Below are 22832 nucleotides of genomic sequence, written 5' to 3'. Positions count from 1 at the left end.
AGTAGATGACATACATTGATTTTGGGTTTCATCGGGTCAAAGGTCAAGGTCACAGTGACCTTTAACAAGAAAAAGTTAACAAAGCTTCTCCTAATTATAACTCAATAAAGCCTGGACCTATGATCATCAAACTTGACATGAAGGCTGGGTAGATGACCCCTATTGATTTTAGGAGTCATCAGGTCAAAGGTCAATGTTATGTTGACCTTGAATGTGAAAATGTTGTTTGAGTCATAACTCGACAATGCCTGCACCCATGGCCCTCAAACTTGACTAGGGGGTTGGGCCTGACCTGTAGATGACACCTTTTAATTTAAGGGTTTATTGGCTCAAAGGTCAAGGTCACAGTTACCTTTAACGCAGAAGGTTGTCTGTGTGATAACTTGACACTGCCTGCAACCATGGCCCTCAAACTTGATTTGGAGGTCCATGCATATTTCATTCAATTGTCCAAATACTGTGAAAACATTCAATTTCGTGGGTTCTTGAATTCGTGGTTTTTCATTTTTGAAAAAAAAAATTGAATATGCGATCGTCTGCATAATCTCCACGCGCTGGCCCTTGATTTTCGTCTTCTACGTCAAACGGTTTATGACACTCGCGAAAGTGGTTCGAGATGCCAATTAGTGCATTTACCCATGTCAATTATCGATTTGATTGGGAATTAAGGTCATAAAAGAAGATGTACCCTAATCATAAATACAGATAGGGGAAGCCATTGAATACCAATTAAGAATTTTGCACCGAAAAGGTGCGTATATTTGAGTAAACAAGATCATTACAATATTTATTCACACGTTTTTGTTTAATAAATATATTGAACGCGTTGTTTTGTACTTTGTACTCAGTAACCTCCAATATAATTGATTAATTATTTCATTAAATAAAAAAATCGAGTACCGACACTCATCACGGACAACTTGTAAACCTGGAGATTTTCATTAACAGCACATGTTTAAACACATGCTTCTGTCATTTGGTTCATAAAAACTCATTTAATTGATTTGGTTTATTATTTGTTCAAGGCAGATATAATATATTAACAAAACAATGATCAATAGTAAAATATGCAGGAATAAACGCTGTATACTGCGACTTCTGTAACGAATAAAATAGTATGTACATAACATGGCAGTTGAAAAAGTGAGTAAAGGGTCTATATTTCGTGGGATCTTAAATTCGTGGATCACCCTACCCACGAAAACCACGAACATTAATGCCCCACGAAATTAATGATTTCACAGTAATCCTGACAACAATGATGCCGCTCAGAGGGGGCATAATAGGGGACAAACATCTCTTGTTACAAAATTATATTAATCGCTGTTGTTGGCATGTTGTTAGCCTAGAGTGTGGTCTTGAATTATGGGGAAACCCGAGTACCCGGTGGAAACCAATTTTTTCGGCTTGGTGACCACAAACCAAATTCACTTGCGCCCAGACTGGGAATCATAACCAGTATGCGTTGGTGAGAAAGGAGTGTGCTAATCATTGCACTTACCAGACAACCGGATGAGGGTTCGCATCCTCTAACTGTGCTGACAAATATAATTTGAATTCATATGTTGCTTGCACATACATCAGTTCGATTTCCAATTATCAATGATATGAATTCAGTGTCACATCTTGTGCAGTAAATGCTCTATTAATATCATGATCAATTATCTTATTAATCACAATGATTGAATGATTGTCGTGGAATCGCCTAATTAATGCATAACTGCCGAGACGCTGACTATTAAGTCAGCTATCAATTATACTTCCGATCAGTTTTCATTTATATGGTATAAGATGGGTGAATCGGGGACTCATCTGCGTATGTCTAATGTTTGTTAATGGAATAAATCGTCTAAGAAAGCCCCTGAGAGAGGGATATATCTGCAGTGGAAATATATTACTCTGTTCTATCAATGTCAGTGGCAAAATAATTGTCCGCTCACAAATCGAGAGTGACGTTATTTGGCCCCAAGTCAACACTTCGCTCTCCGAAATTCTGAAAAAATCTGCAAAGAAATTTCAAAACTCTTTTCTAGTGGTAAAGATCTGAGCTGTACTTATAATGTTGTAGAACTGGTCAGTAAGTGTAAGAATTTTTTTTTTATCACATGCTAGCTTTTTATTTCATCATGAAAACTGTTGAAAACTTGGTTCTCAGTATGACATGAATTTAAAAGGTGTAAAAAATTGAACATTGGCAACACCAACTTTTGTCTTTTATTTAAATAATACAAGAATTGCCCAACAATAGTCGTTTAAATTATTCATTTAAAGATAAGGTATAATTGACAACAAAGAGCAACGATGTGATTCAGCCCTACACCGCGGAAAATCATATGTTCTATTTTAGCTAAACTGCTTTCTTTACCCACTGAGCTTTCCCTGTTTAGTATGAGTAAAATGGAGATGATGAATTTACGATATTTAATGTCCGAAACAATTTAGGAATCCCAGTGAAATGTCTTACAAAATTTAACTTCATTGCAAATACAATTCTTTCGTAAGTCGGCATCTTATTGGCTGACAGAAAGCAAGATGACGCCTGCAGGTGATTCTTAGTCCAAATGGAAAGCATATTGATATGATTGTAATGAGTTTGAAATTGTCTTTCAGAACTGCGAGATGTACGAGGAGAAGGAGGAACTAGTTGCCATAATCAAACATGCTGCCAAGGAGCGATTGTCCATGGAACGCCAGCTTGCCATCGCCAGACCTGGACAGGTACAAGTTTATATCGTGTTGTGTTTCTCACTTACGAATTACTTTTCTCACTCATCCTTTTACAATGCAGATAAGCTGTAATGGCTTTTCGTCTGCATGCAACATTCAGTGCAGACTAATTATTGATATACTCAGAAATGCTCCATGTGGAGGTCCAGCCGGTGAACCTAAAAATATGACGGATTGGTCTAACAGAAATGTAAATTTGGCAAAATCAAATGTCGAGCAACTGCGAGTGTTTCTGGGTACAAGTTTATAATACAGTGGTCGATGGTCATTACTGGCTGGGTATTGGTAATATAGGATATCTATGTGTTTTTTTTAGCAAGAAGCATTGACACTGCGAATTTTGTGGCTCACAGTCTTTTGTAAATGAAAGATGATGATGTTTCAGTGTTTCTTTCTTACTAAATTTAGGCACTACAAATTTGAAAATAAAATTCCTACTTTCTAAATATAAATTTATATACATTTATGCATAGTGGTCAGAAACAAATTATTTTCTTATATGTATACATAAAATTATAGGCTTAAATAAACAAAAATAATTTGTTTATGCCCCCTGTGCATTTATGTACTGTTTTTGTATGGAAAAGATGAGGTATTCCATTGAACAAACTTAATCACATTATTTTACCTTTTCTATCTGTTATTTCCCAATTTAAGTTAAAAATAAGGCGAATTTCCATATCAAAAAAGCAATGATCCCATTTTCAAAAAGGTGCGAAAAAAACTACACCATCTTTCCTTGAAACAGATTAAGGCGGAAATCAGCTGTTTGGCAGTTAAATATTATTGATAACTACGATGTTCCCCTTTTCTTGCCGCAAACTTAACTGCATTTTATTTTAAAGAAACTGTTCAATTCTGGGAAAAGACGAATATGGCCTTTGATAAAGCCTCTAAGGCACAATAAGAAGGATCATATTCTGTAGATTTCCATGAAATTCTGCATTTGTCCTTTATGGTGAAAAGTGCTGGGATGTCACCTAAAAAAGTGTCAGTACCTTTAATATTCTTGTTGTGTCTGACACTAATTCTATATGTATTGAATTAAGGTGTTTTCAATGTCATTTTCTGAGAATGCTAGCTAAATCTAATTTACTTTTCTAAGAAATACGGGTAAATTTTCACAGTATCATGTGACCCATTTTTATCAGTTCCGAGAGAAACTGTTTCAGCAGCAAAAATCATTATTACAATTTTCTATGCAGCGAAGTTTAGTGCGTTAGCTAAGTGCTTTAATTCTTTTATAAGACTGATAAATAGTACATTGCCTTTAAGAAGCCAGTCTGAGTCCAGCACTCTATTTCTTTTATTAGCCTATCAGACTAAGTTGATTAATTGATTTGGCCATTTCTTTTATTAGCCTATCAGACTAAGTTGATTAATTGATTTGGCCATGAAGTCATTATGTAACCTAGTGATCATGTACTTACATGTGTTCCAACGATAAACTAAAAGTCAGTTATATTTTTATGTATTACAAATTAAACAAACCTATTCCAGCAGTCGCTGTTGCTCCATTGTAATAAATCCATTAATTTGTTACACATGAACATTGACATTTTTTCGTAATAATCATTGTGAAGGGGACCGTGGTGTTTAAACTTCTCCTTGATTAATTTCGATCACTTGACTTCAATATCGTTTCATGGATTTTCTAGAGCGCAATAATAATTACTGTTTGTTAACTGAAAAAAACAACGAATATAATAGATTTTCTGGTGCAGTTGTTTGCTAACTTTTGTGGGTAATTAATTGTCAATGGTTTACACAATGATTTCACATTTGTTTTCTCCCAGACTTCATTATTGATGTAAAGAAAGTTTAGGTATTGTAAGGATACCTTTATTTATAGAAAAAATCAATGTTGATTATTTGTACAGAATAATTTTAGCTTAGTCTGCTTTTTGAAGAAGAAATGTCTGAATATTTTGATAGCTTTGTTGTCATCAGTAGCGGCGTTGTTGACGGCCTACACTAACTTAACTTAGTTATTGTCAAAGACGTGGTGTTGTTGTACTGGCATTGGCACATGCAAAAACTTTCACTTTATCCTTGGCCATTAAAATGTACAAAATGTTCAGGATATTGAAAGGAAACTGGTATTCATGTGTCTATAGCAAATATGCACATGTATAGTAAGGCCCGTAACTCAGGCTTTATTTATTGTCATGGTTTGCCTCTCGTTCGACTTCTAATTTTAGGTGACCATTGACTTTTTGACACCTCTGTTTGAGAATCTGTTCAACTAGGGAAAGACATTGTGATTTTAGTCGTAGTTTTGGCATTGATAATGCTGTTCTAAACGCTACACATTTTTATTTAAGTTATAGTACAATTGCATCGGCCAGTCAGTGTATTATCATAAACAACATCCACTTTGTAATAGCTGCTTGAAGCCTTAGTGTCGTTGTCATCAGCGGTGTCCACATCATAACCTTATCTGATAACTGAAAAACACATTTGTGATATTCACTTGAAACTTGGTACACATGTTGCCATTAGGCTTCAATAATTATTGAGAAATGTCCTTTTTTTACTATCAAATAACAGACGAGCCTTGGTGTTCAATCTTGTTTCCTTACAATACAATTCATATGTCTTGGCTTAAAGTTGTACTTATAAGGGCAAGTTTTACATATGTATGATTTGGAGGACCCTGTTTCAGTAAAGGTTGTTAGGCTTAAAATCAGTTTTTCCAGATGTAACCGTGTTTTAGACGTACTGCATTTAATAAAGAAATGAATTGCGGAGTTGATGACATTATGGGGTATGGACACAATTGGGCTGGTCAAAGTTGATTTATATTTCACTAGATCTGCTGACACAATACAAACAATAGCAAGATCAATAGTTTTCATGTATATTGTTATGCGATGAATTGCGATCCGAACATATCCGATATGTATCGATTGATAAACGCAATTGCCGAAAGGCAGTTCATTTAAGGAATGGAAGTTGAGGTGTAAATATTTTAAAATATCTGTCATTAAAGGAGAACATTTAGCATATAGATTCTGCCCATAAATTTTCGGGTGTCCCAAAGCACTCTTAAGCAGTGGAAGATATAATTGAAAGGGGCCCCTGGAGGCTGACATCTCTAGGGATAGCTATATGCAGTTGATTGTGTGTTATGATAATTGTATAGTTGACAGTTTCTAAGAATTAATCACGCCACAATAACCTAGTTTGAGTAATTTCTCACTGCATTTGTGCATCAAGGGAGAATACGTTTTCAGTTTTCTAATTTTGATGAAACATTACCCTCTTTTTCCTGAATATTGTCTGTGTTTTAGCTCAGGTCTGTTTTAATAAAGGAATTCAATGTCAAGGTGTTGTTATAGCAGTGTAGCTGATGTCGCTGTCACCAAGTAGCGTGCAGGCAGAAGGGCCTACAGGCGGGCGTCAAACATTGGTTTCCACCCAATAACTTAAGCTAGCATTGATGGATAATAATGAAAGTTGGTGTGTGTAGTTAGCTAGCTTTGGATTGCTTTTGAGGGGGGGGGTCATGGTCAAGGTCACTGACTAAAAATAGAAAAATGGTTTTTGCCTAAATGCTTTAGTGATTTTTTTATCGCCCATATTAAAAACCTATTCTCGACGCATTGGGGCGTTTCTAGTTGTAGTAATGGCTATAGATGATAAACTGTTGGATATATTCACATAAAACTGAATCATCATATCCACTAATCTTGTACTCATTTCCCTACAACATGATTAAATTAGTCTACAGGGTCTTGGAAGTGTAGCAGCTAGCTACGTGCTGCTGATGGTATAGATCACAATGACATTTTGCCATTTTGATCAACCAGAGTGATTTCTCGCTGTAATTTGAGAATGTCATGGTACGTCTTGGGAGACTATGATCTCAGATTTTCTGGTCTAAATGTTAAATATTTCCTTTCAAAATTAGCAGAAGAAATTGCTTTTAAACTGAAACATTTCCTCTGAATTTTTGTTCAGCTGTTGTTGTTGTTGCTGTTTTTAAATAAAGATTGTAGTGTTGTAATTGTGTTCCTGCATCCAGGCATCATTTCTCTTGGCTTTTGTCTGTAAAAAAATATAAGTCATGACTTTGTTGAGTGAGTGGTCTGGTGCTTGTAATTGTGTATGTGGTGTTTATAGGCTTATGTCTGTTGTTTATCATTGTTTGGGCCTTAAAGGCCTAGTTTAAGCCTTCTATAAGTAACCCCCCCCCCCCCCCCCCCCCCCAAAAAAAAAAAAAAAAAAAATGTGTATTAGTACACAACCTCTGTTAATTGATCTTAATCTTATTGCCTAATTGGTTTATCAGATCTCCAATCTGAGTATCCTGCTGTGTAGTTTTCGATGTTTTATTATAAAAATGGACCCTAAATGGCCCTGAGCCAATAAACCAATACACAGGCAGGAAATTGGCCCCTACTGTGACACCAGTGCGATTAGCAGGAGATGCACAGCAGAGGATTATCATTCCAAACATTCCTTAAACTAGGCCTTTAATGCCTTAATGTACCTCGAAACGGGGTTTATTTTTGAATTTTTGACTACTGGGCTTGCCCCTGTTATGTTTTCATTGTATTATTAGAAACTGTTAATAATTTTCTCGTGGAAAGTCTTACAACTCTAGTTAGTTCAAGTGTTTATTTTAGTGAAACTAAGAAGCTAGTCACATTAATCTGATCTTGTGATCTTGTCACTTTTATTGGGGTGTTTGGGGGATTTGTGAATAACAAACCCAAGTTTGTGTATTACAATTTTTACTGGCTTAGCCATTTTGAACCGAAAGTATAAATATTATTATTAACAAATTTCAGAATAAATTTTGTCCGGTGTGGTCAAAATCAGTCCAGACCGGCAAATTGTCGGTTTTTAGAAACCCTGGTCTAGAAAATCAAATTTGCCCCGATTAAATAAAAAAATATCAGTAAATTTGATCATTTAAGTGCAAATGAAAATGCACATTTTTTTTAATTGTGTTCTATTGACTGATATATTATTTGTTGTTTCCACAGAAATTCTCAATTCTAACACATGGATCAAGATTGTTACATTTTCCCTGGAGTGTATAGCTTGTATGCATTAAATTTGCATAGAAATGAGTGTCATTTTCTGTGAAATCTGCGGGCCAGGAATAAATTCGGGAAAAACTGTTAATGGAAAGTGACTTCAGCTGGCTTTATGTTTACTGACCTAAAAAAACAAAAGACAAAATATCAATAGATTTTTCTGTTTTATAAATAAATGGAATTTGCCTGAAACAGCATGATGGGTGAATAATTTGAACTGTCAATTTAAGGTCAGGGGGCCCTTTTTTACCTAGAATCCTTGGTAATAGTTAGATCACATGAATTAAAATCTTAATGATTAAGAATGGGCAGAGTGAGCAAAGAATGATTAATTGTATCAAGGGAAGATTTTTAACAGTGCTCAGGGCCCTGTTTAATTACAATTTCTTAGTCGTAAACCTTTGTAAGCGGTTAATAAGTGCTGGTGGGGACTCTCGTAAAAATACGGCTAGAATCTATGTGATAAATGACCTTCCAATACTTTCATTGAAACGCAGTTGATGCCCCAAACTGAGTTATTGTTGGATATTAACGATCTTAAGCCTTATGATCATTAATGAAATCTGTACGGTAATATTATAGCTGTTATTTTTTTTCTTTTAAATGTACAAGTCAGAACACTCCTAGGATTTTGAAGAATTTTACGGCCCCCAGGTCCTTAAATCAGTAATTTTGTTATTTGGGTTTAAGCGCAGTGGTAATGCACTGGGTTCTCACCAATGCGACCCAGGTTTGATTCCCAGGTTTTCCTGTTCAGATTTGATGCTGGATAAGTGGGTTTTCTCCTGGTTCTCTGGTTTCCCCCTCAAAACTGTGAAGAACACTATTTCATGCACCTGATTTTGCCAAAGTGAGTGACTCAGTATAAGTAAATATATCGGTTTTTTTTGCAATTGTTGTAAAATATGTAAAAACCATTTCCATTTCCAATGTTTCAAATGTTCCATATGTGGCATGACAGTGTGCTGTTACAAGATTTCCTGCATTCCCAGACATAATTTGTTATCTTTGTCTCCGACTAGCAATTTCAGGAAATCTGTTTGTGATTAATGTGAAATTCTTTATTTGGCAATGTAATATCCCTTCGTCTATTATAATACATTCTTTACCGAGGACATGTGTTTTTCAATAAATCTTGAGTGATGTACAATCGTTCTAATTTCTTTCGAGAGCGATTCGATCCAAATAAGAATTCTAATATACTAAGTGTATTTTTATAGCAAACATAAAAGGATGTTTTCCTGCAAAATTATGTCTGATTGATACTTATTGTACTTCTTTAGACGTGGAAATTATATATTTTGATCCAACGAAAATTGGATTTTAGGATTTTTTTATTCAAAGAGAAGCCTTAGATGATTTGTGGCTGCAGACATTGCAATAGCACCTAGGTTGGGGAAACACATGACTTGGGCAAAATTTCAACTTGGCGGAACTTTGTAGAACGATTCAACGCTGCAATTTTGGCCAAGGATTGCAGTATTAAATACAAGTAAATTTAAAATATTTCACACATCTAGAAGCAGAAAAAAGCATGGAAATATTTTCATATCTTTTTCTATGAAAAATGTTAATTAGAAATTATCATCACTTTGTTTGTTTACATCGGTATGACCCATGGTGACCCATGTGAGAACCCCTTTAAGTCACGTGATTCCACACCCTGAATAAGCGGACCAATTCTTACCCATACGTAGACTGAATGTATAAAAGTCTGTAGAGTTCAGTTTTAATGGAAAATTATCCCCATTCTGACATGGCAGTCCCTAATGTCATTAACGGGGGCATTTGTTACATTGTTGTTATGGCTTTTGTACTTTATCTGTGCAGGTATTTACCTTTTTCTGTGCATTGCTTGGGAAGCTGTAATTAAAAGATATAATCAAAATTCTTTGTTATGTGTCCCTTGTCATCTTTTAAACAAAATATCATTGTTGTTGTCACAGTCATCTTTAGTTTCATATGATAAAAATAATCAGAACGAAATAACCTCCTGCAGTCATTCTCACATCTATTGGACAATGATTGATTATAACAGAGGCCAAAAAAACTGTTTTAAATTCTGACATCTGCACGTGCCTCTGTCGGGAAATTTCCACAATTTTATTTGTCATAGGAAGAAAAACTTTGGCAGACATATTACAGTGATTCTGTTGTCCAGAATTGTGGTCCACATCTGCAGCATCAGACTTTTATTTCCGCTTTCTTACTATGTTATTCAATCTTTACCAAACTTGTTCATTGGTAAATATATTCACTGAGTTTGATTATGACAACATGCAGCCTGCATGATCACATCACTAACTCCAGAGTTGTGGCCCTTGTATTGTCAATTTTTCTTGTCAAATTTACGTTCCAAAAAGTGGACTTTGCCAGTAAGCAACATGGTCATTTTGCGGAATTCAAGTTCCCTTTTAAAAGAAATAAGATAAAAAATTACCACTTGTTTCTTTTTAAGAAAAATCAGGTCTAGAACCTTAAAAGAATATTTCACAGGCCTAACTGCAAAACTAATTTTTTTCCTGAATGAAGTAAAAAATAAAGACCAATACATTTTTTACCCCCGCTGGAGACCAATATGTGAGCCAGCCATGATTTAATTCCGATTTACTCAGTGTCATTAAGGAGCTGTTATTGACCAGTTGCAAACGTCTCTGCAACTCGGATCAATATGGACTGTCACTACTACTACTACTACTACAACGAAACTCTCCCCAATATTAAGGCATTACATTAAATCTTTATTCAGAACTTGTGCTCTATCGTTGTTTTGATAGTGTGACGATATTTTTCTTCCCCCGTAAGCAGTGAGCGACATATTTGTGCTTTGAATTTAGAAACGCATTGGAGTAACGACACATGTTTGATTCGTTATTTGTTATTTGGCTGTAACAAATTTCACTGTATTTAAGGTAGGTCTTGTTTTAGCCTATGCTTAATTTAACTTAATAACTGTTCTGACATTTTACTTAGATCTTTTTGTAGTTTCTCACATTGGGAATCAGATTTTTCTCAGATAAAAATGTTACTAAATAGCGTATTTGTATTTAAGTGCATTAAAGGGAAAATACAACATATATCTATAAACAGCTGACAGAATATCAAAGCTTGCATTTCATGGTGTGAATTCAATGAAAATAGGTTAACAGAAATGTAGCATTTGTAAAAAGCATCAATTTACCAAACTAAGCAATATTACTGTTGGAATTGTAATGGTCGACATGGCATAAAATACTTAACTCTTTCACAAATATTTCTGTTGGGAATACGAATAACATGATTTCTGATGGATGGTTGAATTGCGTGTTGTATGAATTTGGATACACTATTCAGTAGAATCAATATCTATAATGTAAGTAAAATTTTGATTCTATAAAAACAGATGCATGGTAATCATCAAATAATTTTGCAATGTATTGGATATTACATTTATTTTACGTAGCGGTTTAAAGATAGATGAGCAATTAAGGGCTTTAATGGTACTCTTGGAAAAAAACTCAAATAATATTTCATATACCGGTGCTGTGACCATTGACAAAACAAGCAATTTGATTAAGTCCTAAGTCTATTTCTTGTTCCAATTTATGTCAGGGTATGTTAGGCTTCTCCAAGAGTAAGATTATGACACTAGATTGCTCGCCTATCCTAGAACCACTGTCTTATTTTATTGCAAGAATCCCCTTCTGAAGTTATCTTCTAAAGTTTAGAGAAAGTCATTGTACTGACTTGATTCGCAGTAATTTGTCATGCAAAACTTTTACAAGCCGTTAAAATCATTGAAACCTAAAGGAAAAAGGTTCCATATAGTCCATTGACTTTCTTCTCAGTTCTGAACTGACTGTATAATGTATAATTATTTAACATGTCTGACTTATTTAAAAATAATGCTGTCTCAACCAGTATGAAACTTGGTACATATGTTTACAATGTCACTGGGCTAAAATAGATACTGTTGAAACCAAACTGAAACTTGTTACATAGGTTTACAATGACAATGGGCAAAAATAAATACTGTTGAAACGAAACTGAAACTTGGAACATAGGTTTACAATGACAATGGGCAAAAATAAATACTGTTGAAACGAAACTGAAACTTGGTACATAGGTTTACAATGACAATGGGCAAAAATAAATACTGTTGAAACGAAACTGAAACTTGGTACATAGGTTTACAATGACAATGGGCAAAAATAAATACTGTTGAAACGAAACTGAAACTTGGTACATATGTTTACAATGGGCAAAAATGAATACTGTTGAAACGAAACTGAAACTTGGTACATAGGTTTACAATGACAATGGGCAAAAATAAATACTGTTGAAACGAAACTGAAACTTGGTACATAGGTTTACAATGACAATGGGCAAAAATAAATACTGTTGATACGAAACTGAAACTTGGTACATATGTTTACAATGGGCAAAAATGAATACTGTTGAAACGAAACTGAAACTTGGTACATATGTTTACAATGACAATGGGCAAAAATAAATACTGTTGATACAAAAATGAAACTTGGTACATATGTTTACAATGGGCAAAAATGAATACTGTTGAAACCAAACTGAAACTTGTTACATAGGTTTACAATGACAATGGGCAAAAATAAATACTGTTGAAACGAAACTGAAACTTGGTACATAGGTTTACAATGACAATGGGCAAAAATAAATACTGTTGAGACGAAACTGAAACTTGGTACATAGGTTTACAATGACAATGGGCAAAAATAAATACTGTTGAAACGAAACTGAAACTTGGTACATATGTTTACAATGGGCAAAAATGAATACTGCTTAAACAAAAATGGAACTTGGTACATATGTTTACAATGACAATGGGCTGAATTTTAGGCAACAGAGACAAATAGATGAGTGGTCCGGCAACTGCTTGTGGTACCCTTGTTTAAGAAATGACATACTCTATGCATAATGCAGAAATAGTTCCATAGTTTGCCTCTATCAAACTAATAATGTTTTTATTGTGTGGGAAACTGTTGACTTATTTTCTGGAGATGGTCCTAATGGCTTGGCACATTTTGTGAGACTTTAATTACTCCTTTGTGTATTGGGTGATAGTTAATGGCCCAAAATGGATCCATTAGTATCGATGTAAGAGAAATTGCCCTGACAAATGTCTGGTCATAACCAGTAAACAATTGTCCCTCCTTTTGGCAATTTTTTGGGGCCAATTGATAGTGTTGTCTGGTCTCTTTTGGTTTTAGTTCAATTATGAGCTAGGGGTGTCGATCTGTATTCATATTAAGCATCTTAGTGAAAAATATTAACTTTAAGTGAAAAAAATGCCTCTTTTTTAAGTTGAATTAAAAATAATACTAAATGTTTTTTTGCCCAAAATTTGAAAATAAGCAAGAAAAAAAATGTTGTAAAATGTAAGAAAATGAAATACTACATGTATATTCAACGTGGTAAATCAGCGTAGAAAATGGCAAAACACATGAACATGATATATATATATGGGGGGGGGGGGGGGTTGATTTGCCTGTGCAAAATTGTTGGGGGGGGGGGGGGGGGTTGTCTGCCTCTGTAAATAATTTGGTGTGTGTGGGGGGGGGGGGATTTTGTTTGCCTAAGCAAAATTGTTGTTTGGGATTTTGTTCATCTCCCATATTTAGCTTTGGTGTTGTCATCATTGCCAACTTCCAATTTTTCAGAACTTTGTTTAAGTTATATTTATTAACATCATCGTTAACAAGATTTGAAACTGTTTCGTAACATCATCGTTAACAAGATTTGAAACTGTTTCGATCAGCTGTACTTGTTTTAGTTAAAAAATAAATCAGCACATTGTAAAATATTTCATGTCAAGTTTACAACAATTGCCCTTTAAAAATTAAATAATAATAAGAGCGCTGTTTACTGTAAAAAGGTTCTAAACCATTCGCCCATTATGTAGCAGTCTGCCTCAACTCTGGCTTAAATAAGTGTCAAGTTCCTTTAGTGACTAACAGAGAACAATAGACAAGTTTAACATATCACTTGGAAAGTTTGTTATAATACTCCACCCAGAACTTTATAAGGCTTTAACATTATGGAAGGTCAGACTGGATGAAATTCTAGATTACATAATTAACGTGAAATGCTTGTGACATTTGGATTGGCAGAAGTATAGAATACTAAGCACCGACATTTTATCTAGTGTTTTTACTAAGATCATTTGTAAAATTACCCCCTGCTACAAATAAATATTCTGTGCATATTGTTTATGTCAGGGAATGCATCGCCTAAGAGCGAAATTATACTATAAACCAGAGACAAACCATTTTGGGAAGAACCAATTTCATTCTTTGGACAAAACAAAAGCATTATTCTGGAAGCCAGAGGTAAATTAACAAGTCATTTATGATTGATTTATTGATGGTCTCAGCTGCAAGAAACATATTGACTTGTATATTACATTGTGATGTAAGTAAAGCTCCAGGGATGTCTAGAATTACCGAAGAAGCTCCCCTTTTACATAATTCTCGTAACCAAAGAATTTCTATTGTACATAATTGTCTTTTCCCCAATGAAAGACCATTTTGGTAGCACTGGTGATATTAGAAGGTATCTTAGTTTTCATTCACATTTTTAGTTGGGTAAGAATTAAAAGCCAATGACCTGCAAAAAGTCCATCTGCTGAGGCCACAGTGAGCGTACTTAAGGTCATTCCTTGAAGCCAGTGCACACAAAAGGTCATTTGTTTAAGCCATGGCACACAGAAGGTCATTTGATTAAGCCATGGCACACAGACGGTCATTTGGTTAAGCAATGACACAGAGAAGGTCATTCATTTAAGCCATGGCACACAGAAGGTTATTCATTGAAGCCATGGCACACAGAAGGTCATTCGTTCAAGCCATGCTACACATAAGGTCATTCATTTAAGCAATGGAACACATTAGGTCATTCATTTAAGCCATGTAAAATATAAGGTCATTATATAAAGCCATTGCACACAGGAGGTCATTTGTTTAAGCCATGACACACAGAAGGTCATTTGTTTAAGCCATGGCACACAAAAGGTCATTTGTTTAAGCCATGGCACACAGAAAGTCATTTGATTAAGCCATGGCACACAGACGGTCATTTGGTTAAGCAATGACACACAGAAGGTCATTTGGTTAAGCAATGGTTAAGCAATGACACAAGAAGGTCATTTGGTTAAGCCATTGCACGCAGAAGGTCATTTGTTTAAGCCATGGCACACAGAAGGTCATTTGGTTAAGCAATGGCACACAGAAGGTCATTTGGCTAAGCCATGACACACAGACGGTCATTTGTTAAAGCAATGTCACACAGAACGTCATTTGCTTAAGCAATGGCACTCAAAAGGTCATTTGATTTAGCCATGACACACAGAAGGTCATTTGTTTAAGCCATGGCACACAGAAGGTCATTTGGTTAAGCAATGGCACACAGAAGGTCATTTGGCTAAGCCATGACACACAGACGGTCATTTGTTAAAGCAATGTCACACAGAACATCATTTGCTTAAGCAATGGCACTCAAAAGGTCATTTGATTTAGCCATGACACACAGAAGGTCATTTGTTTAAGCCATGGCACACAGAAGGTCATTTGATTTAGCCATGGCACACAGATGGTCATTTGATTTAGCCATGGCACACAGATGGTCATTTGTTTCAGCCATGGCACACAGAAGGTCATTTGTTTCAGCCATGGCACTCAGAAGGTCATTTGATTTAGCCATGGCACACAGATGGTCATTTGTTTTAGCCATGGCACACAGATGGTCATTTGTTTCAGCCATGGCACACAGAAGGTCATTTGATTTAGCCATGGCACACAGATGGTCATTTGATTTAGCCATGGCACACAGATGGTCATTTGTTTCAGCCATGGCACACAGAAGGTCATTTTTTCAAGCCATATTGCACACACAAGGTTATAATTTAAATTGTTGAAGCCATGGCACACAAAGAAGGTCATTTGTTTAAGTGATGACACTCAAAAGGTCATTTATTTAAGCCATCATAAGCCATAAGCCATGGCACACAAATAGTTATTCATGTTAGCCATGGCGCACAGGTCATTCATGGAAGCCATGGCACAGACGAGGTCATGGCACTTAGAAGGTCATATTTTGAAGCCACAGCATAACCTCACATGTTCAAGCCATGGTTTTCATAGATTTATACAGTCAAGCCAATATGGCACACAAGTATTCAAAGTTCAAGCCATTGCACATAAAGAAGGTCAAAAGCTTAAGCCATTTCATACTCACTGAGAAATTTAAGGCAATTATTCAACCCAATGACACACAGAGAAATTCAGTAACACCAGTTCAAGGCATTTTATGTCATTGAGTATCTTACAAGCCATGAGATCATATTGAGGTCAATCTATTTTATGCTCAAGTGCACTATGTTCATGGAATTCCATGTGACATTATGGCATGAATATATCACCCGTGAACCATTGCTTGAATGTATGAGTGGCATGGCTTGCTTAAATAAAATGAACATGGCACAAAATCTCATTAGATTTTTGTGTAATTTTATCATAATGGCGGTAACATAGCAGATGTTTCTTTCGTGTTGAATTCTTGATACAAAAGATAAACTATTGACTGCTGTTCCCACTGACATGTCAATTACCCAGTGACATTCCAATTTCCATTTTCTGTAACATTCTTCCTTGGATTTTGACAATTGTGTTTTTTTGTCATTTACAGCTTCCCTTTTTCTGAATGGCTCTTTAATCTTCATTTACTTAAATTTCAGTGAAATTGGCCATAATTGTGTGTTGATGATGATTTGTTGATTCCTAATGAGGATTTTGTTTTGAATAGTTTGTTCTGCAGGCATCAGCTTGCCTATTTCAGAAGGAAAACAAGTGTAGTCATCATCCAGGCCTTCAGGTGTTTGAGGCAGTGGTGGCATACTAAAGCTTTTAAACCTTGACCTACACAGTGACCTTGACCATTATAAGAAGAAGATTTAAAGATATTTATATGAAACTTAATGCACATGTTGCCACATGGAAATTGAGGCCTATTATAACTCTTGAGTGTAATAATTGTTGAGTTAAGGTCCTTGTTTTACTAAGAACAGAACAGATGAGATGATTGTCATTTGCTCCATTTGCCTAGATTCTAATACTCACCAATGCTATCAATCTCTGAATTAAGACATTTTATTAAAACCAGGAAATGGCATAATTCTGTTTATAAACAATCATAAATGTGTTAGAATAAATTCAGCCGACCTTCCAAAAGTGGTAAAATGGAAGGTTTTTTTTTTACTAGTATCAAAGTAAAAAATAAAATCAGCACATTACCAGCTAATATGGAAAGCAAAAATCTCTAGCTATATAATTTACAGAAGGCTGCAATACCAAAAGTGCTCATTAACACCTCATATAATTAAGGGGCTGAGTTTTTTTCGGGAATAATTTGTGGGCATCAATGTTGCATTATCCTTTTGGGGAGAATGAAAACAGCGAAATGCTTTTTCGTTTATGATTATGCCGCCTAATGATTTTATGTCAATGGTGAGGTATGATTCAGTAATTCTCTTTGCGTGTCCATCCTCGATCTAGCTCGGACATCACAATCTGATTATGTTGCAGAAATTTTGATAGAATCACGAGAGAAATTTATATCAAAGAAGTTTTTCTGATAGTTTAAAGATCTGACTTATAAGGCGTTATATATCATAATTATTAATAATGATGTATTACTTTTACTCTACTTCCACACAGAAACAAATGTTGAATTGACTTTATTATCAGTTCAGGCCAATATAAATTTATTGCTAGATTTTCACCCCAACTTTTTTTAAATGGGGGCGCCAGTTGACATTTTTTTTATTTTTATTTTGTTATTTTTCGTAGATGACTGTTTTATTTTTGAACAATTTATGTGTTCATGTGTGCTCTTTCTTATTGCATACAGGACTCTATACATCAGCTCATAGATGAACCTCTAACAATTCTGATTTTTCAGATGAGAATTAAGTTATATACATCTAAACCATATTAGGTATGATTAAATGATGTTCCGGGACAATACTGGACCGATGTGTAAATACAGACCCTAGTTCAGTATGGAATAATGAAGGGGCAGGGGCGGGGATGAAAATCTAGCAATTAATTTATAGTCGTCTAATGGACTTTTTAAGTATTCATGCACTGAGTTTACCTAATTAACACAAATATTCACAGAAAAACACCCTTTGATGGATTCTGATTTTAAGAGTAAATGAATTTTTTGTGAGAAACTATTAAAATAAAGTGTATCATGTCATATGTAATTTACATCATTCTTCGACTGTTTCGAGCAAAAGACCAAAGACATTAAAGAGAAACAAACTATTCTTTGTCGTCTGAGATTTTCTGTTATTTTATTTTGTCATGTAACTTTAACATTTAAGGATGACATTTTATCAGTTTATTATTCATGAGTAAATTTCCATCTTGTTTGACTGACTAGAAATTTCTTTTTGTTTATATATAACATTCTGAGGCAATAATAATGGCAGAGTAATGCCCCTTTTGGGCTTAGAAAAACAACAGCCAAATTTTTGCATTTGCTATGCGATGCTCTTGTTTAGATCAATATTATATACATATAATTTTTGCCTAAGCAAGATGATTTTACAATTTTTTAATGGACGCTTTCTTCCATATTCTGAAAGCTGCACTCTCACAGATTGAACGAGCCAATTTTTGCAAAAATGCATGGAAACTGAGTGAATAATATATAAGCCTGCTGACATAACAGAAGATCGCAGATTTACATAATTAAGTTCATAAGTTGATGTTTTATACATTTTTCTTAAATCGTTAGTAACACTTTTAACCATAAAACAAACAGAAATATGAAATTTGTGATCTTTTGTCATCAGTCTTGTATCACTAGTTTTCAGAATGGTACATTAATGCAACAAATTGGCTCATTCCAAGATAAACTAGAAGCGCCGCAATGCGACGCAACCAGGTTTTTGATATGGGCAATCAGAAATTATAGCCAATTAGTTTGTTGTATGACTTTATCTTTACTTTTATCAAAAAGAGACGTAATTGAAAATTACTGCTGGCGGAAACCATTTTTATATTTTTAGTAATAGTGACCTTGACCTTAGCCCCTCCCCACTCAAAAGCAATTCCAAGCTAGCTCTTCACATAAGCTACCTACACACTAAGTTTCATCAATATCGGTCAATGCTAACTTATGTTATTGGGCAGAAACCATTTTTCTATTTTTAGTAACAGGCGACCTTGACCTTAGCCCCACCCCCCCTCAAAAGCAATCCCAAGCTAGCTCTGTACATAAGCTACCTACACACCAAGTTTCATCAATATCGGTCAATGCTAACTAAAGTTATTGGGCAGAAACCATTTTTCTATTTTAAGTAACAGTGACCTTGACCATTTTTCTATTTTAAGTAATAGTGACCTTGACCTTAGCCCCTCCCCACTCAAAAGCAATCCCAAGCTAGCTCTTTACATAAGCAACTTACACACCAAGTTTCATCAATATCGGTCAATGCTAACTAAAGTTATTAGGGAGAATGCAATTTTTCTATTTTAAGTAACAGTGACCTTGACCTTCGCCCCACCCCCTCAATAGCAATCCCAAGCTAGCTCTTCACATAAGCTACCTACACACCAACTTTTGTCAATATCTATCAATCCTAACTAAAGTAATTGGGCAGAAACCATTTTTCTATTTTTAGTAACAGGCGACCTTGACCTTAGCCCCACCCCCCTCAAAAGCAATTCCAAGCTAGCTCTTCACATAAGCTACCTACACACCAAGTTTCATCAATATCGGTCAATGCTAACTAAAGTTATTAGGGAGAATACAATTTTTCTATTTTAAGTAACAGTGACCTTGACCTTAGCCCCACCCCCTCAATAGCAATCCCAAGCTAGCTCTTCACATAAGCTACCTACACACCAACTTTTGTCAATATCTATCAATCCTAACTAAAGTTATTGGGCAGAAACCATTTTTCTATTTTTAGTAACAGGCGACCTTGACCTTAGCCCCACCCCCCTCAAAAGCAATTCCAAGCTAGCTCTTCACATAAGCTACCTACACACCAAGTTTCATCAATATCTGTCAATGCTAACTAAAGTTATTGGGCAGAAACCATTTTTCTATTTGAAGTAACAGTGACCTTGACCATTTTTCTATTTTAAGTAATAGTGACCTTGACCTAAGCCCCTCACCACTCAAAAGCAATCCCAAGCTAGCTCTTCACATAAGCAACTTACACACCAAGTTTTGTCAATATCTATCAATGCTAACTAAAGTTATTGGGCAGAATCCATTTTTCTATCTTTAGTAATAGTGACCTTGAACTTAGCCCCACCCCCCTCAAAAGCAATCCCAAGCTAGCTCTTCCCATAAGCTACCAACACACCAAGTTTCATTAATATCTATAAATGCTAACTAAAGTTATTGAACAGAAACCAATGTTTGACGCCCGCCCGCCCGCCCGCCCGCCCGCCTGCCCGCCCGCCCAACGACAACCTCATTCTAATAACCCGGTTTTCGTTGAAACCTGGTTAAAAATAAAAACAATTGTCAAAATGGTAAATCTGTGAGAGTGCAGCTTTAAGAGGTCCATGTTTGAAATTTCATTATTCTGGTCTTATCATTACTGCAAAACAAAAAAACAAATGTATTAATACTGAATTGTGTCTACTTCAAATGAAACTGCAGAAGTCCAGACTTCAATCATGTCCATGTGATGAAGCAACACGGCTGCCAGCTGTAATGACAGCCTTATAATTATGTTACCTAGGCAACCAAGAGAAAAGGCTCGAAGATTATTTATTCACGATTTAAGTGGGATTTATATGACATTCTATTACCATACCATATTCTTCTGGTGCCGATCATCAAGATCCTTTATACATAAACAGGAAGCGGAATTGGTCATGTATGAAAGATGTTAAGATCTTGTCTCATTCGATGAAAGCGCGTCTGTGACTTACCCGTAATAAGTGTGCTTTCCAAACATTGTACTTGATAATACATAATATTTGATATAAAACTTGAAGGATATCTGTTGAATCGCAGCTTTGGTTGCTAAGTTGTCTGGTTAGCGTGGTGGTTATGTGCACTCACTTCTAACAAAAGTGACCCGGGTTTTATTCCCGCCGTGGGCGCATGTAAGTTTGATTGGTGGTCACCAAGCCACACAAGTGGGTTTTCTCCGGGTTCTCTGGTTTCCCCCACAACATGAAGCAACACTCTCGTGCAAAATTGTGCCAATGAGAGTGACTTAGTATAAGTTATAATGTAACTTTCTTCACAACTGTTGAAAAATAAATAATCTTTAAATTAATGCATCTTTCAGTTATTCTATTTCTACTTAGTACTTTATTTTCCTTTAATTGTTTCTTACATATATACCGGTACCCACAGCAGAAAGACATAGAGTTGTGACAATTGGTGCTTCAGCTGAAAATACTTTAACAACATTATAATGTGAAGCTTTAAAAGTGCACATGGTACAAGTAAAGCTTTTAAGGCTGATTATGCTCCCTAGGCTAATGCCCAATGACATTTAGTGGCTTACGGAGAAAATGGTGAATGTTGTCCGCGTATTTGGTTGCAGTGCTCGTGTACTAATAGTATTTTTAATGGAATCACAGGCATAATATTTAATTATGGATTTGTATGAGACATATTGTTATGCAACATGGGGACAATTGTTCGAAATCTTGTTAAAGTTTTCAACGTTGTTAACCGCATCCTTGTTAACTTTGAAAAGGTGAAATAGCTTATGATGTGTTCATATCATTGGCTAAAACAAGTACAGCTGGAACAGTTAAAAAAGCTAAAGATACTGTAAACTGCACATGTATCCTCGAAGTAATGATATGAAAGTTAACAACAATGATGTTAACAATGTTGTTAACTTAAACAAAGTTCTGCACAAATGGGCCATGCATATTCTCAACGTCACATTTCTGTTATATATAGAAGATTAAATTTGTTGTGGTTTATTAATTAAGTCTTTATTTCATAACTGTTCCTTTTAGCACATTTCAGATGTTATTCTGTAACACAAAACAGGTTTGATTCTTGATGGAACGATATTTATGAAAGCAAATAATGTAATTTTTGTTTCATAATTAAGATTGCATACCTTCATATCTTTTAGATTTCCGTTGTCTGTTTTGTAATGAATTGTTTTACTACGTACCATATGATATCATACAAGTTATATCTGTTACGATTAAGCATAAATAGTGCTTAATACTGTGACGCTGTAAAGCTATTTCATTGGCTGAAAATGAAGGTTATATTTTTTAATATATGTATTTCCTAGTTCTTGTTTTTCATGTATTTCCTGGTTATTTTTTTCATAATTGTGTTTTGTAAGACACGTTGTATAGATCTTGGACAGTATTTTATTATCCACGGAATCAAATGCTCTCATAAAGTAAAATGTGGTGTTTAAAGGGCTATAAAGATGCTTTGTATTTCATTTATGTCTTCTTTATAGGAAATACTAAACGCAGAGTCTTTTATTCCTTGCATTTATTATATGGTATTTTATATAATATATATTATATATTTTTATTTATAACCTTGGTGTTATAACTATTTATGTGACATTATAAATGAATAGCATTATGTAACTTTATATTGTAAGCGACGTTTTAGGCATTTATGTTATAAATCATAAAATTATGTTGCTATATATGATATAAATAAAATATCACATTTGTGGTCATGTAATAACATTTATTAAACTTATTAACTGAGGTTGATAGAACTTAAATAGGCTGGTTTTATCAATTTTAGATATCTTATTACTTATTCTGTAATGAATGACCTTTTAATCATGTTATTTCCATATGGAAAGAATTACGCAGAAATTTTATTTAAAGCAGAAATTTATTGTGAACATTATTTTTTATGCCCCCGAAGGTGGGCCTATTAAAATCGCACTGTCCGTCCGTGTGTCCGGCTCAATAACTCGTGTCCGGGCTGTAACTTTCCATTGTATGGACAGATTTTAAAATAACTTGCCACATGTGTTCCACATACCAAGACGACGTGTCACGT

General features: G+C 35.0%; 1 protein-coding gene across 10 annotated transcripts in view; it reads left to right on the top strand.

Moving 5' to 3' along the window:
- The window catches only part of LOC128231469 (RIMS-binding protein 2-like), a 147973-nt gene that overhangs the window by 41934 nt on the left and 83207 nt on the right, over positions 1-22832 (top strand). For all 10 annotated transcript variants that reach the window (XM_052944335.1, XM_052944337.1, XM_052944338.1 and 7 more), the window contains one exon: positions 2611-2718. In XM_052944335.1, coding sequence (XP_052800295.1) covers positions 2611-2718 — 108 coding nt within the window. The remainder of the gene's footprint in view (positions 1-2610; positions 2719-22832) is intronic.

This window comes from Mya arenaria, chromosome 4, assembly GCF_026914265.1.
Source record: "Mya arenaria isolate MELC-2E11 chromosome 4, ASM2691426v1".
Taxonomy (NCBI): Eukaryota; Metazoa; Mollusca; class Bivalvia; order Myida; family Myidae; genus Mya; species Mya arenaria.
This window is presented reverse-complemented; position numbering and strand designations above follow the sequence as displayed.